The 14,669-nt window shown below is 44.3% G+C and overlaps 1 protein-coding gene across 4 annotated transcripts in view; it reads right to left on the reverse strand.

The window, feature by feature from the left end:
- WDR78 (WD repeat domain 78) overlaps positions 1 to 14,669 on the reverse strand; it is a 38,229-nt gene that overhangs the window by 6,543 nt on the left and 17,017 nt on the right. For all 4 annotated transcript variants that reach the window (XM_025212877.1, XM_014523459.2, XM_006031264.3 and 1 more), the window contains exons 8-13: positions 10,266 to 10,460; positions 8,100 to 8,374; positions 7,558 to 7,644; positions 4,384 to 4,535; positions 3,129 to 3,286; positions 2,083 to 2,204 (exon numbers count right to left, since the gene is read on the reverse strand). In XM_025212877.1, coding sequence (XP_025068662.1) covers positions 2,083 to 2,204; positions 3,129 to 3,286; positions 4,384 to 4,535; positions 7,558 to 7,644; positions 8,100 to 8,374; positions 10,266 to 10,460 — 989 coding nt within the window. The remainder of the gene's footprint in view (positions 1 to 2,082; positions 2,205 to 3,128; positions 3,287 to 4,383; positions 4,536 to 7,557; positions 7,645 to 8,099; positions 8,375 to 10,265; positions 10,461 to 14,669) is intronic.

A 14,669-nucleotide genomic window follows, 5' to 3' on the forward strand; every position in this document is an offset into this window, starting at 1 on the left:
TGAAACAAAAATACAAATAACCTACATTGGGATTCATCTCATTTGACATTTCTGTTCCTTTTTTATGCCCTTGTGACAAGCTATTTAGCAGTATTTGCAGATTTTAAGTTCTGACAGACAGACCATGCCATGAGCCCTCAGGTGTGGGTGGGTGCAGTGTTTGTGGGGTGTGTGACTGTGTGTGGGGGAGGGTATGGTTGTAGGGTTTGTGGGTATGGTGGACATCCCCCGCGTGTGCGTCCCCCCAGAGCCTGTCAACACCTGCCCCACAACAGCTCAGAGCCTCTGCATCTTGCAGCGCCTCCCCCCACTGCCAGCAGTGTGCATCCCCAGCGCACCCCAAACCCACTCCAGACTCACCCCTGCTAGAGTGGATCAGCTGGAACCGGGCACAGCTCTGACCCAGCCTGCCCCACGCCACCCACCTGTGGCATTTCCTACCACACCCTGGGCATGTAGTGCAGCTGGGGTGGCTCTGCAGGTGGACTACCTGCTACCTGTCTAGGTAGCACAGGCGGCGGTGGTGGCTCCTTCTGTCTGCTGCCGCCCCATGGTACTGGCAGGGACCCGCATTGCACAGCCCCAACCCCACACGCTCTGCACCTGCTCCAGGTTCACCTGCCCAGGCTCAGCAGCAGCAGCACGGGACAAAAGCTATTGCTCAGCATGGGGAGAAAGCAGCCCATCACCCTCCTGCTGCCAGCCGTTCCTGCTGCAACCACCCAGAGCCCATGCAAGGCTGCTCTGTGTCTGCTCTGTGTTGCCACCACTGCCCCACAGGGCAATCTAGAGGCAGTGGTGACAGCAGCAGAGACCCAGGGCAGCCCTGCACGGACTCTGGGTGGCTGCAGCAGGGGGCTGCCAGCAGCAGGAGAGGCTGGTTTTAACCTGCACTGAGAAACAGCTTTGGTCCCGTGCTGCCGCTGCTGAGCCTGGAAGGGAGAGCCTGGAGCAGGCACAGAGCGCATGGGGTCAGGACTGTGCAGCATGGAGGGGAAAGTGGTCCCTCCCGCTGCCGGTAGCTCCCTGCTGCAGCCACCTGGAGCCCGTACAGGGCTGTCCTGCATCTACGTCAAAGTCACCACCTCCTCCAGGCTGCCCCGTGGAGCAGCAGTGACAGCACTAAGCAGAAACAGGGCAACCCCATGTAGGCTCTAAGCAGCTGCAGCGGGGAACTGCTGGCAGCAGGAGCAAGAAGGGCCACTCCCCCCCACCGCCATGCTGAGCAACAGCTTCTGCCTTGTGCTACTGCTGCTGAGCCTGGATGGGTGAGCCCGGAGCAGGGGTGGGGTGTGCAAGGTTGAGGCTGTGCAGCATGGGTCCGGGGCTTGTGGTGGTGGCAGCTGAAAGGAGCTGCCTGCCACCTGGGCTACCTAGAAAAGCAGTCCAGCTGTGGAGCAGCCTCAGCCCTGCTGTGTGCCCAAGGGCAGCAGGATGCACCATGGCTGGACTGTGCCTGGGTCAGGGGACCAAGGGACCTGCCACAGGCCAGACAAATACCCACCATGGGCCGGATTCATCCTGCAGAATATATTCTGCCCACCCCTGCTCCAGCTAAATGAGTAAAGGCAAAACACATTAATCTGCTGAGGCCACGCATCTTCCATTCTGAAACTTTCATTCATTTACAGGTGGACATTCCTCTAATTTGGGGAGCTGACTAACTTGGGTCTTCAGTATCCAGGAGCTGTAAAAGTGGCATGCAGCTGAGTTCCTGTGTTGGGCTTAGCTCAAAGGAAACCAGGAATCAAGCTCTCTAATTTATGTGGATTGGTATTAGGAGTCAATACATTAATTCTTAACATAAACAAATCAAAGGCACAGTTATTTGGCTAGGCTGAGCTAAGAAACAGTCTATTTATGAATAAATATATTGAGCCTGTAAAAGTGATACCTTCTTTCTTTCATATGTCAGGAAAACAGATAATCACAACATATGGTGGCTGTTAGAATACATAGGTCAAACTGTCACCTTGTGTAAGCTTGTATAGGCCTGATCTTCTTATATCAGTTGAAGATCTGGCCCATAATGTTTAGTTCTGTTAGATAAAACTTTAGCCATGATGCAATTCCTGAACCTACCTTTGGATGAAAGTCAAAGCACATTCCTGGAGCCTGTCGAGATATCAAAGCTTCACTTTTCTTTTCTTTTTCACCTGTTATTTTTTTTCTTTCACTTCCTATTCGCTTTAGTTTCAGTAGATCTGTTCAAATGTACAGTAAATGAAATTGTTTTTCATGAAAAAGATACAAGTATATTATAATGTTCTGGATAATTCACAAGTAGTTAGAATGTTTAACAACTCTGAAAGGTTTTACCTAGGGCTTTTTTACATGGAGAAATTTGCAATATAAAGTACTTAAGCAATCATTACCATATTTTCTCATGTAATATCCCCTCCCTTCCCCCCCCCCCGCCAAATAAAAAAACCCCAAAACAAAACATGCACCCTGCTTTGGAAGACAGAATGTAGAAAAAAAAGTGTTTCTGAGGGTCACAGCCAACTGTGTGACATGAAGTAAGTGTTCCTGGAAAAACAGTTTCCAGGAAGTGTGGCAACCCAGGAGATAGTCTGGGTAAGGCAACAGCAGGCAGCAGGAACTTCCTGGTAAAACAGCAAGTTCCTGATGCCTCACTCAAATCATCTCCTGGGATGCCACATTTCCTGGACACTTTCTTTTCCCAGAAGGACTTACTCTGTCACACAAGGTTAGACCACAGACTCTTGCAAGGTCAGTAGCAAGACTGCTAGTTCTTTACTATAAGTATTTCTTTGTATAATTCCTGTAAATAAAATGTTGTTTTTGCATCACAGGCCTCATCAGGATACTACCAACTACTCACTTCCTGCTTCAGGCACAAGCTACAGGTGCTCAGCTGTGAGAGGGTTAACCCAGCCTAACACAAGTAGCAGCCCTCTGGGCAGCTGCATGGCATGCACAGTGTCCCCAGGCGTGCTTCTTTTCCAGTGAAGGAAACAACTTTCCCACTTAAGACATATTCCTCAAGTTGGGGAGGAGGTGATTTTTGGGGGAAAATGCATGTTGCATATGAGAAAACACACTATTTCCCCATATAACCCCCTCCTCCCCGCCCTACCCCTACCCCGCCCCCAAAGAGCACTTACCAGTGCAGCCTAGTCCTTTCCGTATAAGCCACTTGGTTATTCTTCCATCTGCACAGATGGAGATTAATACCTCTCCTTTGTCATCTCCGGTTGTACCCCTGTCCTGTTCTATCCACTTGAGCTGCCATACAGGACCTATATGTTTATTTAAAGATTCACTGAAACAGAGGAATGCACACAATAAACTTAACGTTAACAATAAGAAACCTCTGGAAAAGCTCTTACTATAGTGACATCAGTGTCTGCAACATTTAAGAGCACATATTTGGAACATTCAGTTGTTTGTCAGATGCTTATTTTAATGTTCGTAAATGGTTCATTTTAATGAGAAAAAAGACATGGTTCTATTGTTTTGAAAAGTTGTTTCTATTCCAGAATGTGTTTTCATGAATTCTTCATGAATTGAAGAATGACACTTAAAGATTGAAGTTCCTTCCTTTAGATGCCTCTATCGTTGTGTTGATGCTGTGTTCTTTGAAAACCATCTACTTTCACTGAAATAAGTGGGAAATGTGTTAGGGGCTAGATCATGTAAGGTCCTGAACATATTTTGAAACAAGCTGAGCAATGTCTACTTCTACTGACTTTGGTCAGCACCTTCTAGGATTATGCCCCAAATTAGGCAGTTGAGTTCAGATCAGATATTTCCCTAATCATCTCTACTCTATCACTGTCTCTACAGTTCCTATTAACCTAGATCAGGGCACCTGTACATGGCTTATTTCCTTCCATCACAGAGCCACATTATTGTCTAAAAAGCCAAGGTGTTATACCCTGACCCCTTCAGGGCGGGGATTGTCTTCGTTAAGAAACTAGTAAATTGGGGCACACATTCTGACAGCAGCCTTTGGATGTTACTTTAATATAAACACTTAATATTAATAATCCTACAGAGTAATTAATGGCAGCATGCATGGTACTGGGTGGATATTGCCAAAAGGGTAAGTATGTGAAGGATGGCCCAACCTAGTCCTTTCTGACCATTTACATGAGTCAAAAAGCACCCCACAATCTCCACACCCGTAGAATCTGTTCAAGAAATACTCCAGGACTGCAACTATTTAGATGTTACAAGTCATTCTGGAGATACAAAGCTGATTGGAGTAAAATTGTCCAGCACTTCTGAGTATTCACTGAATCTGTTTATTCAAGCGTTCTATTATTCACTCATCAAATGGGCAGAAGAAGAGGGATGTCTACAACTAAGAAAACAAGAGAAGAAACGAGGTCCAAGATGGGGTGTCTGCAGTCTTACCTACTATCCATAACTGCAGTGGGATTCCGACTCTGTACATTAAATATTGCAACTGTACCATTGTACATTCCAACTGCCAAAAGGTTTGGGTTTGCTACAGAGAAATCCAAAGCAGTAACACCATGATCACAGTGATAAATACGCTCTGGCCACTGCACAGAAGGAAAAAATAGCACATGTTAATTTAATGTCTTCACTGAAGTGCCAGACTACCTACAATTTCAAAAGTTTGGACAATCATGGAACATTAAAATTGAAAATAAAGCTACGCACAAATTTGACTTTTAAACTATAAGTTAGATTGGGCCTAAATTGAATTACATCTATGAGCTCGTGTTCTGGGAAAACTGGATGTTTGCATAAAGTAAGTTTCCAGTCCCCTCTATATGTAAACTCTTGGTTTTACACAACCAAAACTTTCCTCCAATTCTGCCCTTCACAATTTAAAATTATTTAAACCTCTCTGCTTTTAAGTTATGTTCTTTTCTAATTAACAGAAAGTTAGTTGGAAGTAAACTGCAATCTAAAGTAATTTAGTAGTCAATGAATTACTAGGTTCATGCAATTTACTCAGCATGATTTATAGATAAAGAAGTAGATTATGTGGGACCGAATTCTAGCCTTGGAGTAAGATGGACACAACTCTACCAAAGTTTACTGCATTTAGTCCTTGTTATCAGAAATAAAGTGGTTATTTGTCTGAACATAATTGTATTTCAATGCACGTCATCTCTTGATTTTCAAGGTTAAGCATTCAAATACTGTAGCAGTAGGAGTCATGCAAGTAATATGATTGTTGGTGATCTACTGAATTTGTTAATTTCATGCTATCATAAATAGAACAACTGTGTTGAGGAAAGAAGTGTTAGAGGAAAGAAGAACCCCAAATTATAGGATTGATTCTGGACTCTAATTTAGAGTTTTAGCCTGAATACAGTATGTAAGCACACCACTATTATTTGATTGTGACTATTCAGCACATTTTACTGCGTATTTAAACATGTGACTTAAAATATATGTCACACGTTAGAATGTGTGACTTTTATGCAAGCCCCCCTTAGCTTCGTTTGTTTGTATAAATAAAAGCTAAGGGGGAGTTCTGGGTTCTGGTCCCTGCTGCAAGGCCTGTTTCTGGATTTTTTATGAAGGGGGCCTTTGACAACCAACAGAAATAATTCTTTTAACAGGCTAGACTCCTGCCATTCAGGTGAGTTCCATAAACAGTGCTAGGCTGCAGAATCACATTCTCTCTGCAAGAAAGTAAGAACTGTAATCTAAAAATTAGTTTTTGAAACTGGGTGCCACTCAATTTACGAAAGTTATGGAGGTGCCTTGAATCCAGAGAGGAGTGCCTCAAGTCCAAATAGGTTGAGAATCACTGGCTTAAATCATACAAGTTACTGTAATAAAAATTAATGTCCTCACTTTGGCCAGCATTAAATATTCAAAACTATATTTTAAACACCAGAATTTGAAGCTATTGCTTTTTATTTTTGATTCTAGAACATTTTTTTTTGAGAAAAATTGATAATGTTTACAATTTGAATGGAAATCATTCTGTTATAAAAGAAACCCCTTACTCTTCATGGTAAATGAAGAGTTTACTAAATGTTTAAACTTTATTACTTTACTTTACTAAATGTTTAAAACTTTACTAAATGTTTTTAGTTCAAAACATTTATTTTGGCAATGTTCACTTTCCAAATAGAAATTTTAAGAAAACTATCTATTAAATGTGTTGTTTCTTTAAAATATTACAAAAAAGTCACATTTTGGGAACTGAATTTAAAATAATTGTTTTTTTTAATACAGGCCAAAGCATAACTTAATTACAGAAAGGAAAGTGCAGTAGGGAGGGGAAACACAAAATTTTAAATACAATATCTTCAGTAATTAACAAATGTGGGAGAAAAATAACGGAAAAATATGAAAGATAAAGAAATTAGTTTTTACATTTGACATGTTTAAGTGTTTTCCATAGTAGAAAAATCTTTATAAAAGGATCTATAGACCTGGACCTACCTGACGTAATAACAATCTTGTCTAGGAAGGCCCTGGGGATTGGAAATGGGGTATGGAGCTTCGCACTGATAGGTTGCCCAGCTTTAGCTGGTATTAACTGACAGTTTTTTACCATCTGTTAGCTATCTGGTGGTCTATGGAAATGAGTTCAGTTCCCCATGGACAGCTGTCTATATTACAAAACCAGCACAATTACCACTTCTGTTGGCAGCATCACTAGAAAGGATGAATGTGCACAAAGTTACTTCTACATGCACCTCATCCAGATCAAATCTAATGCACATTGCCAAGTACTATGGGGCAGCGTGAATTACTAGTTCTTTTTTGTCTGCCCTGAGAGGTACAGAACCTTAGCTTCCAAGGTTTTTATTATCCTGTCATCAGAATTATAGTAGTTACCATATTTACTCAAGTCTAAGACAAGGTTTTTCCCCCCAGTCAGCATGGGAGAAAAATCCCCTCATCTTAGATTCATGTACTGAAAGTGGGAGGGAGGGCAGCCGGGGAACAGGCTGTGGCTCTGACTCTGGCCCTGTGCCTGGGTCAGGCCAAGAGTCAGACCCACAGTAACTTCCCTACCCACCCCACACTGGCGGTCAGAACACAGCTCTGCTCCAGCTCAGGCTGGATTCCCTCCTGGGCCCAGAGTACAGGGAAACGCTGTCTCCAGCCCAGTCAATCAGCAGTGCTGCTGCTGCATAGCTCAGCAAGGGCTGTGCTTCCAAGTGCCATACTCCGTGACCTGGCAGAGAACAAAGCCCAAGTAGCATACTCTTACAGTAAGGTAAAGACTGTGGGGAGCAGCGGGAAAGGGGCAGAGATTTCAGAACTGCAGAGACTCCCTATGCCTGAAGGAGGGTGCTTGTGCCTGAAAACTTGCAAAGAACTTTTTTTCTAATTACTCAGTTGGTCTAATAAAAGATATCACATCTACCCAAAGAAGCTTGCCCACCTGTCCTTAAACCAACACGGCTATAACCAAAACCCCTTCTCCAGAAGGAACATACTCTAAGCCAACAAACAATTAACTGTACCAGGCAAACAGGAATAGGAAATTAAATAATCTTATACTAATTAAGGCAAATATTATCACAGCAAATATATACAAAAGTAACAACAACTGTATTGAACTACTTTTTAGCTCTGTGTTACCATAGGGTTCTTCAGTGACCAACAGCAAGCCAAGCCTTTCTTCTGTTCTTTAAAACCAAATTGTCCATAACCAACAGCCAAAAGATCCTAAAAACCAAAAGCACAGATTGGTAAATATACTTCAGTTTAAGTAAAAATTTTGGCCCAGATTTTTAAATATCTTCCTGCCTACAGTTAACTGTGAATACAAAGCCTATGCCTTAGGATAGGTTTACACTGTACAATCTAGTGCTGTGCTGATATACTTGACTTAACCCTGAATGAGTTAGCCTGAGTATTGAAAGATGCATAAATAGGTTAGCACGGCACTCTGGGCAAGTTAACCCAGCTGAGAAACAGAGTATATTAGCATTGGCAGAGCACTGTGCTAATGCAGTTATACTATGTCTAGTACCTGAGCTCACTTAGGTATCTTCTGATACACATCCATCCTGCATTCACGCCCTGCTCCAGCGTAGTATATGAAACCCAGGGCTTGTATTTTTATCTTGACAATTATGTATCCAATACTCCCAAAAGTTTAGAAGAATATGTTAACTTACTGGATTTAGTTTGTTCCAAGCCATGCTGCTTACATTGTGCCCACTAGTCAGGTCACATGTATAAGACCACAGTCGTTCCAAGCTGGGAGGTAAGACTTCTTCTGGAGCTTCACTTGAATCCAGAAAAAATGATGCGTTACTTAAAGTGGGAAGATCAGAAGAAAGTATTTCTTTCTCTGTTTCCTCCTCTTCCGCCTCCTCTTCTGCCTCTGCCGGTGCTTCCACTACTTGTACTTCACTTGTACTTTCACCAACATGTGATGCAAGAGCTGGTTCTAAAATAAATTCATCCAGAAGAACCTCAATCATATTTACTTCATAGATCTGCAGTCCTGCTCAGTCTCACTAGAAACCTAGGACACAGACAGAAGTGACAATTTTCACTTGATTTGGCCACAGAAAGCAGTCTATAGCTTTGACCAAACACAAGTGCATGGCTGCAGACTGTTTAAAATGGCTGATCAGGTGAAAATCTGAAACCTCAATGCATGAGGGTTCAGGTGAAGACATTTCAAAACAGAACATCTGTAACTTGTGTCTCCCTGCTTGCCAACCTCTGAGCTGTTTTCAGAATGGGAGTGGGGAAGGGAGCAGAGGGAGCTCAGTCTGGGGTTTTTTCAGCCCCTGCTGGAGGGGGGGGGGGGTATGTTGGAGCTCCCCCCCGCAACAAGGTGCAGGCACTCCAATGCACTTACCCCACTCTCCAGTGCCAGTTGGGGAACCCTAAAATGAGCTCACTCTGCTCCCTTTCCCCCCTCCCATTCTGAAAACAGGGACAGGCTGAGAGGGAGAAGGGGCCGCTGCTAGGGGAAATCAGCTGCAGGCTCACAGCCAGTAGCTAGATTCCCCTGCCCCCTGGAACCAACAGTGAACTTATATTTGGTCTCAAAGATTGTTGTAACTCAGAACACTACCTGCAAAGTGTTCCTATAAAGGTGCATATATCTACCCTGCCTTCTAAGAACTTGATAGATAGCTACAGAATAGCTTTTCCCCAGGGAAACAAAGTTTCCTTCCAACTTCCAATTTTATGAAATGTTAAGGAATTCTTCAGTTTTGATGCCAAACTTTAGGAATCCATGTTGGAGAATTGCTAGGTGATTGTAATATAATTAAAATGAAACTGCATCTATCAAAAATAAGTGTAAATTATATTTTTACTTAATTGGTTATGTAGTCTTTTGTTTCTCAACAGTTCACAACTTCTGTCAGCTGGCAAAGGATATCAAGTTATTCCTATCAACTAACATGCATACAGTCTAGATTTTCAATAGGGATTGGAGATCTAGCTCCTGTTTGAGCTTTAGAAATCTTCCCCTGAAACTATTTCCCTCCTTTTGAAGTATCGAACAAAAGCAAATTCAATGCAGGGACTGTGTACCATAGAGGTTGCAAGATTGGACTTTTGTGACTTGGATATAAATGAGTCAAAAATTAAGACTGAAAGTTCTATTGATACTACCTTTAAAAGTTATGTATGTGTCTGAAAAATTAATGTGTTGCTTGCAAAGAATATTGGGTTGACCTCATCTAAGAATATTTATGCAATGAACAGCTACAATAAAGGCGGCTTCCTTACACCATAAATATTTTCTTTCCTCTTTTAATTAGACCTCCCTTACTGGACATGGGGGTAGTCCAGTCTCCTAGCCCACTTAGTCCTTGGCTTTTCTGTTAAGATTCCACACAATGATTCCAAATAGTGCAACCTGTGGTCTGCAGTGAACTGACCTCTTCATACACACTGTAAAGCCATTAAAGGATTAAAATGTTTACTCATAATCTGGGCTGAATTTTAAGGTTGAAAGGCCCTGTATTCAGGTGCAGAAATGTAAAACCAAAAGAGCATATTTAAATAGAATCTATATCTTGAGTTTCAAGAACCAAGTATATTAAGAAACTTGTAAATAAGTCTTCATTTGCTGCTGTTAATGAAGGAGAAAAGGCAACTCAAGAATCACTTGTTCAGCCCTATCATACAGCTCTGCTGGGTATTAGATAAATAGAGCTAGAACTGAACAATCTAAATTGCAAACCCTTCCTGCCCTCTTTGCCAAAAGAGCTTGTTTTTCTGTCCATAGTTTGGATTTAGGAAACATTTACTTGATGTTTTTGATAATGTGCAAAGATTCGTTTTGACAATGACTTATCCAATGAGAAAAATACCTATAAGAACAGGAAGTTGCCGGTAAGCTGCAAGTTTGGCCTGAAAAACATTCTCCATTAGAATCCTTTCCATAACAAATAAATCCTGCTGAAATTTCTCTGATTTTAATATAGCTTCTGAATGGTCTTCCTCCTTCTCTTGAATTTTGGCAAGAATAACACTTTCCAAATCGATTATAGAAGAGTGTGTACTTTCTGGAAACAGATAATATTTCAAAAGGTAGATATATTAAATCATTCACTACATTTTGCAGGGAAAAACTGGGGAGAGGTATGATAAACAAAGCTTATTATGAGCAATAAGTATCTCTAACTTCAACTTTTTTTCTTGAGTTCTCTTTTTTAATATTTATAAGACAAACTGCTTATGCTACCATCTCCTGGAACTGAATTTTGTTCTGGGATATATGTACAACCCAGTCATACGCATATACATCAAAGACAGATTTTAGCCCTTTATTTAGATATAAAAGTTGAAGAGATCACTCAAAATAACTGAGACCCCAAATTAAGGTTTTTTTAAAAGACAAAGTAAACTTTAATAAGATTTTCCCATATACATATTTTAAAAGAAGAGATTTTTTTTGCTTAGATTTAACCATTCTCATGCAATATTTATAACTCAAATACTACAAAATTGGGCTTATATTTGAGACCCAGGAAGTAAAACCATAAGCAAAAGCAAAAATAAACCATTCATGAACATTTCCATTGTTGAAACTAAGTGCAGTGCAAAAAAGATATTACATGAATGAGGGAAGTGCATGCTTTCATTTTGTTTCCCAGTTTTAATAATCTAAGATAATATTAGCAACATGAGAAAAAAGGGAAATATGATTTGTCTGCTATTTGATTCTGAAAGGGTTCTTTTAAGCAAAATGACAACTGCATGACTAAGCCTGTGAAGCAGAACAAAGCCATGAGGGAGAAAGAGAGAACCATTTCTTTGTACTAGTCTCCCCGCACCTGGGTCAGCAGGTTTATAAGTGTTTCAAAGGCACCCTAGAGAGTAAATGTGAGAAAACAGATGATGTAGGTTGTAGCTGTGTTGGCCTAAGGACACAGGCAGACAAGGTTCTTTGGGTGAATCTGATATCTTTTATTAGACCAACTTAAATAGTTAGAAATTTTTTTCCCAACTGTCACAGGCGGAGAAAGACTGGGGAGACTCCCGAGCCCATGGAGGGAGCCCCAGAGCCAGAGGCAGGGGGCGGAACGGAGAAAAAAGAAAAAAAAAAAATAACTTACTCACCGCAGGATGTGAGGAAGAGCAGGGACGGCCGGAGAAGCTCGCGCGTGGCCTGGACGACGCCTTAAGTCACCTGCAGTTGGCAGGTGACGTCACTCCTAATCGCTGGCCGGCGGCGGAGAGGAGCGGGGCGCGCACGTGGCTGCTGGGAGGGAGCCTGGCCGGTGGAGTCAGTTGCAGGCGCGGAACACCGGAGCTGACTGCCAGCGCTCCCCGCGGAGAATTAAAGAAGCCCGGGGACGAGCCAACGCCTGAGGACAGCGTGACAGTGGCGGGTGAGCTGAGAGAGAGAGAGCTGTAAGAGCCTCGGCGGCACGGAGGGGTCAGTGGACCGAGGAAGATCCGGAGAGAGGGCTGCGGTCCGAGGAGAACCCAGAGAGAAGGCTGCGGTCCGGGGAAGACCCGGAGAGAGGGTCGCCCTGGGAGATACTGGGCAAGGAGTGGCAGGAATCAGACATAGAAAGAGAGGGCTACTGAACCGAGCGTGTGACCCGGTTGTTAAGCAGAGGAGCAGAGAGGCTACTGGCTCCACTAGGAAGCCTAATAGGGGCAGGGTTATGCCTCTCATTAGGCCCATAGAGTTTTAGTTGAGTTTTGAAAGGTTCCTTTTTGTGTTTCCCCAGGTTAGAAGGGGCTAAGTGCATGACATCAGGGAGTGGGAGCGAGGGGTGAGCTTGGTATTTGTGTATCTGGGGAATTATTCGAGCACCCACAGAAACAGCCAAGATCCGCTGGGCTGGGTAAGGGTGAGGTGCAGGGGAGGAGGAGCCTCGCAGAAGACATCTACGATGTAGGTACCTGACGTGGGTAACCGCGCTACACGAAGCCCCAACCACTGAAAGATCCAACTCATGTATGAGGCCCGGCGGCTACAAAGTGGTGCATTGGCCGGGAACCTGCAGGAGGGGCCGGGTCCAGAAGAACAATTGATGATGCAGCCACCTATCGCTAACACTCCCGATGCCTTAAGCCAGAATTTACAGTTGCTTACACAGATCGTAGACATGCAACAGCAGTTGTTACAACGACAACGAGAATGGATCAGACCGGGCGTCTCGGCCTTTAACACGCTGCAAATGACTAGTGAAGATGACCCTGAGGCCTATATTGAGGCCTTTGAACGCCACGCCATCTTCACGGGCTTGGATAAAGTTTTTTGGGCAGGCCAGTTAGGGGCTCTCGTAGTCGGAAAGGCCCAAGAGGCATATTGACCTGAGAGATGAGGCGCGGGATTACGATGCAGTTAAAACAGCCATGCTATACCGGCTTGAAATTAATCCTGAGCATTACTGGCGCAAGTTTTGGGCCAAGAAGGGGGCAGAAGAAAGACACCCACGTCTCTTGTTACAATTGTTGTCTGACCTATTTGGAAAATGGATTGATCTGGCCACGTGCGACAGAGAGGCCATGGTGGACCAGATAATCCTGGAACAATTCCTCGATGATTTAGAGGGGCGTACACAGCAGTGGGTACAACAGCACTCACCTTCATCTTGCGAGGAAGCTCTAAAATTAGCGGAGGCCTTCGCGGCCTCAGAGGGATTCTTCCCAAAAGAAAGGCGCACTCCAAACCCCTTGGCAGGGGTAGTAAAAGAGGTGGAGAGGAAGAAGGAACCCATCCGAGGCCCAGTACGAGATATCGTCTGCTTCCATTGCGGGAAGATGGGTCATTTCGCCAGGGAGTGCCCGAACCGTACCCAAGAGAGGTGGCAACCGGAGCAGTGGAACTGTGGAGGAAATGAGAGCCGCAGGGATGCCCAGGCTGGGGAACCAATGGATTGCAGCTTTGGGTACGGTAGGGAAGATGCCGTATGGGAGCGACCTACGGTGCGGGCACAAGTGAGCAGCCGCAAGGTGTGGGCGGTGTTAGACTCGGGGTGTGCACAGTCCTTAGTGAGGGCTGAGTTGGTTACGCCTTGCCCTGGGCGTCGGGCTACCCCGGTGAGGATCTCATGCTTGCATGGAGAAATGCAACAATTCCCACGTCAGTGGGTTTCCTTACAAGTAATGGAGCATCAAGGGGAATTGTTGGTTGGATTGGCGCCCCGATTGGCCTGTGAAATGTTGCTGGGGTGTGATTGGCCCCCACTGTATGACACCTTAGAAAGAATTGGAGATAGAGAGGCAGCTAAGAGAAGGCTAAACAATAAGGATGGCTGGGTAGGAGAGTCAGAGGAAAGGGTAGAAAGTGATGATGAGCCCGGGATGGTGGATCTTCAGGCAATGGCCAGTAGCTGGCAGTTTAAGGAAGCCCAAGCAGAAGATGAGGAACTACGAGAGTTATGGTTTGCCCCCCTGGATGACGCCTCGACATCAGATGCCGGAATGACACTGAGACGACCGCGGTTTGAGGTGAGAAACAACCTCCTTTATCACATACAACCGGGTCAGGAGGGAGAGACGGAGCAGACCCAACTAGTAGTCCGGACATGTTTCCGGGGTGTCATTTGGCAACTGACGCATGCCACCCCGGCTGGGGGGTGCATGGGAAGGGATAAAACAAGGGCCAGGATCTCCCGGTGGTTTTTCTGGCCTGGTTTGGGAGAAGATGTAGCAAAATGGTGCGCTGCGTGTCCCGAGTGCCAAAAAACCAGGGAGGATCGGCCACCACGCGCTCCGCTACAACCCTTGCCGGTAATAGGATCTCCGTTTGCGCGAATAGCCATGGACGTGGTAAGTCCTTTGCCGCGTAGTAGCGCTGGTAACCAGTATTTGCTGGTAATAATCGATTACGCCACACGTTACCCCGAGGCAATACCTCTACGGACGGTGACAGCGCCAAAGATAGCGGAGGAATTAATAAAATGGATTGCCCAAATGGGCATTCCAGAAGAGATTCTGACAGATCAAGGGCGCAACTTTATGTCTGGTGTATTAAAGACAGTATGTCAGACGTTGAAAATCCGACAATTGCACACCTCCATTTATCATCCTCAAACGAATGGGCTAGTGGAGAGATTAAATGGAACCCTAAAGAGAGTATTGTGCCGGTGTCTCCAAGGGGATCCCCGAAAATGGGATTTACTAGTCCCACTGAAATTATTTGTGCTATGAGATACCCCTTCTGATTCCCTGAAGTATTCACTGTTTGAATTGGTGTTGGGGCACCGCCCTAGAAGTCTGTTGCAAGTGTTAAGAGAAGGGTGGGAGTTACC

The sequence above is a fragment of the Alligator sinensis genome, unplaced genomic scaffold (genome assembly GCF_000455745.1).
Source record: "Alligator sinensis unplaced genomic scaffold, ASM45574v1 scaffold1339_1, whole genome shotgun sequence".
Taxonomy (NCBI): domain Eukaryota; kingdom Metazoa; phylum Chordata; order Crocodylia; family Alligatoridae; genus Alligator; species Alligator sinensis.